This window comes from Populus trichocarpa, chromosome 1, assembly GCF_000002775.5.
Source record: "Populus trichocarpa isolate Nisqually-1 chromosome 1, P.trichocarpa_v4.1, whole genome shotgun sequence".
Classification (NCBI taxonomy): Eukaryota; Viridiplantae; Streptophyta; class Magnoliopsida; order Malpighiales; family Salicaceae; genus Populus; species Populus trichocarpa.
The window spans coordinates 38318351-38322024 of record NC_037285.2 but is presented as its reverse complement, the minus strand read 5'-3'; the positions used below and the strand labels follow the sequence as shown (position 1 = coordinate 38322024).

General features: G+C 31.9%; 1 protein-coding gene across 1 annotated transcript; it reads left to right on the top strand.

Moving 5' to 3' along the window:
• The first annotated feature begins 2675 nt into the window (after window positions 1-2675).
• On the top strand, window positions 2676-3352 carry LOC7487539 (uncharacterized). The gene has a single exon (XM_002300341.4). It carries the CDS (start codon window positions 2863-2865, stop codon window positions 3148-3150), a length of 288 nt encoding a protein of 95 aa, XP_002300377.2. The 5' UTR covers window positions 2676-2862; the 3' UTR covers window positions 3151-3352.
• The last annotated feature ends 322 nt before the right edge of the window (window positions 3353-3674 follow it).

Here is a 3674-nt window from a genome sequence, read left to right as displayed (position 1 = left end):
AAAATGACTCAATGAATATCATTTATTTGATTACTTTTGTATTCTAATTATTGACATGAGATAAATTTCAAGGATTGTCGAATTGATTTCAAAATGTTGTGTTTAATTGGTTCATCCGTATACGATTTGTTTTGACCAATTAATTTTAAAACTTTTTTTTTAATTAAATCACCCATAAACGGTTTGTTTCAACCAATTAATTTTAAATGTTGTATTTAATTAGTCCACCTATGAATGATTTATTTTGACCATTTGGTTTTAAAACTTGTGCTTTATGATTAGTTCACCTATAAACAATTCGCTTTGACTGATTCTTTTTATAATGTTATTTTTAATTGGTTCACCTATAAGCAGTTTGTTTCGACCATTTATTTTCAAAAACTTATGTTTTCTGATCGGTTCACCAATGAGCAATCTATTTCTAAATCGGTCCTTTCAAAACTTGTGTTTCTAATTGGTTCACCAATGAACAATTTGGTTTTAAATTGATCATTTCAAAACTTGTGTTTTCTAATTGATCCATCTTTAATGGTTCATTATTGATTGACAACTTGAAAATATATTTTACTTATTGTATTTTCATATATGTGTTCTTTTATGTGATGATGTGTTGCATCCTACACACACATAAATAATAATAAAAAAAGGTCCTTCAAGGATGGTTGGTTAATGATGATGGTATTTTATATGTAGTCTGTGTCCGGTTCCATCAATTTTGGCATTTTACCTTGTTTTGAAAAGGTAGTAATCAAGAATTCCATCTTTTACATCGATACGTAGAATCTTATTTTCTTATGTGATTCTATGCTTATTTTATTAGGTGCGTTATCGAGTCATAAGACCACCATCTCTCCAATAAAAGGATTTCATGTTTTTTTTTTAATTATGTTTTACCCTTTTTCCTTTATTAGCATTATAACAAAAAATTTATCTTATTATTGATGTGTGCATTACAGCTAGCCTTAGGCCAGACGTTAGAAGGGTATTGTTAATTGAGTTCATCTTTCCTTCATATAACCAACCCCTTATCCAAACTTTGGTAGACCAATTATTAGGTTTCTAGGATTATTAACCCTAGGTGATGACTCTTTGTCTTTTTATATGATATGTGATTTCATCATCATGCATGGGGGACCTCTATCTAGTTCATCTTTATGCTCTTCGCGTAAGGAGTGCGAAGTAAGGGAGTTGGCGGGTCACTCATAGCTAGCGACACCTATCACCTTTCGATGGTGGGTAAAGGCTTACCATGATGGTAAGGTGGCAAAAGCCATCCAAGTAAAATCAGTCCTACCTTTTCGAGGATCCTCGTAAAGTTCAACATGATGTGTCGGGGATAACCAAATATGATAACTTGATTGATTGCATGACCACCATATCGGTAATGCATCAATTAAATTTATACCCTATCAACTTTTGATGATTAGATAGAGACCTACCATAGTGGTGAAGGGTGGCAAAAATCATCCAAGTAAAACCAGTCCTATTTTTCTAAGGTTGCTCGTAAAGTTTGGCGCAACTTGCTCGGAACAACCAAGTGTGATAACTTGATGGATTACACAGCCATCATGCCAAAGACACATCATTCAAATTTATACTAAATCAACTTTTGATGGTAGGATAGAGGCTACCAAGGTGATGAAAGGTGGCCAAAACAATCCAATAAACTTTCGATAGTAAGATAGAGGCCTACATGACAGCATGTTGAGCCCTACACATTTTGAATATCGAAGAAGTTTACTCTGAATCTTGAAGTTTTTGGGTGGTGTTTGTAATTTTATGTTGCTTCGAAGGGATTATAAAAAATATAGAAAACAATATAGAAAAAAAATTGAAAAGCCTAGAAAAACCTAAATGAATTAAACCATAAAAACAATAAAGAAAACTTAAAAAATCTAAACACCTAGAAAAAAAAACTACACCAACTTGTGAATATTAAAAAAAAAAAAAAGAGGAAACCATGTTGATAAATTCTTGTAAATAGATCTACATATACGGAAAAGAAATAAATTTTACAATACATGATTTTTATTATTTTTTCAATTTTTTCTTATATTAATGCATTTTTTTGGTGTTCCAAGCGTTTACATATCTTAATTTCTTGAAAAATATTTTTCATTTTTTTTAAATTATAGCTGTAGAGATATTCCCATCAAAAAAATTGCAAAAAGAAAAAAAAAACATATAAAAGAAAATATGAACAAGGATTAGTGTGTGAAAACTTAATAAAAAAACATGAAAAAAATTTGATTAGTCAAAGAACCGTTTAGGATTGCGGCTAAACCGTTTTTTTCTATATCTTTTTAATTTTTTTTAAAAAAATTAAAATTAATATTTTGATGTGTTGATATAAAAATAAAAATATAAAAATATATATTATTTTAATATATTTTTAAATATAAAAAAATTTAAAAAACATATGCACCCCAATTCAAATTCAAATTCAACCTAAATCACTAGTAACCTAGTAACCCTCAATTAAAAGGGCTGTGCACATGAATTATTCACGAGCATACAAAAACTTTCGTTAAAGCTAAACGAGTTTCGTTTGAAAGCTCAAGTAGCCGACAAGGCAGGGTATGTGCACAAAGTGGTTTCGAGGGTAAAATGTAGGAGGGTACTTTAGGCAACAAACTTTTTCTCTCTTGGATCGAAAAAAGGAGTCCATGACTCATGAGTTAATAAGAAACAAAAAATGACAGCAGTCCACTCAGAGCCATCAACACAAACACTACACATTTCCTCTCAGAGAATCTCTGTACAGAGAGAGAGAGAGAGAGAGAGAGAGACCTCCATTAACTTCTTTTTAGGAAAACCAACAGCACCCCCCATCAGCTCACCAATCTTCTCTTTATCGCTACCATGGAGATCAAAGAAAAGCTACTAAATTACAAGTATCATATCTTCTTCACCCTCGTTTTCTCTCTTATTCTTGTCTCTATAATCGTTGTTGCGCCGAGTTTCCTCACAATTTTGGCCTACTTTTGTCCTCTACTTCTCTCCACAGCTCTCTTTCTTGGCGCTGTCATCTTCTTCGGCAAGACCTCTTTACCGGGCACCGACTCTTCCAGTGACAAAGCCGGCGAGGGGCTCTTGGATTATGTTGCAGGACAGCCCGAGCAAGCGGTGGAAAGTTTCAAGTCGGATTAGTAGTTGCCAACCTTGTTTAATGATGTGTAATCTCCCTAACCTCTTGGCTTTTTACTCACTTTCGTCCCTGTTTCCTTCGATCTCTCAATTTAATTACGGGAGGAGAGTGTCTCCTGCTGCGGCTGCTGTTATGATTATTACTACTGTTTGAACATCTAATGTTGTTCCTTGTTATTTAATGATAATGACATTAGGTTCTCCATGCCCTTTTCTTTCTTTTTTTTAGATCATGTATTCTTTACTCTATTTTTTTTTTATTTTTTATTTTTTTGGTCATTTTGGGGTAGGGTAACTTGGAATTTAGACAAATGCTGGCGGTGATGATTGACAAAGAAGCATCAATTGTTGCTTATAATTGCAATGTAGGGCCTGTCAATTGTTGTCTTATTAAAGTGTTTTTTTATTAAAATAATATTTTTTATTTTTTAAAATTCATTTTTAATATCAATAAATAAACAATTTTAAAAATTAAAAACTAATTTGAAGCTAAAAATAATTTTGAAAAAATGGTTGAATCGTGAATT

Excerpts from the sequence above, each read along its gene's own strand:
- LOC7487539 (XM_002300341.4), top strand. The coding sequence starts at position 2,863 with ATGGAGATCAAAGAAAAGCTACTAAATTACAAGTATCATATCTTCTTC.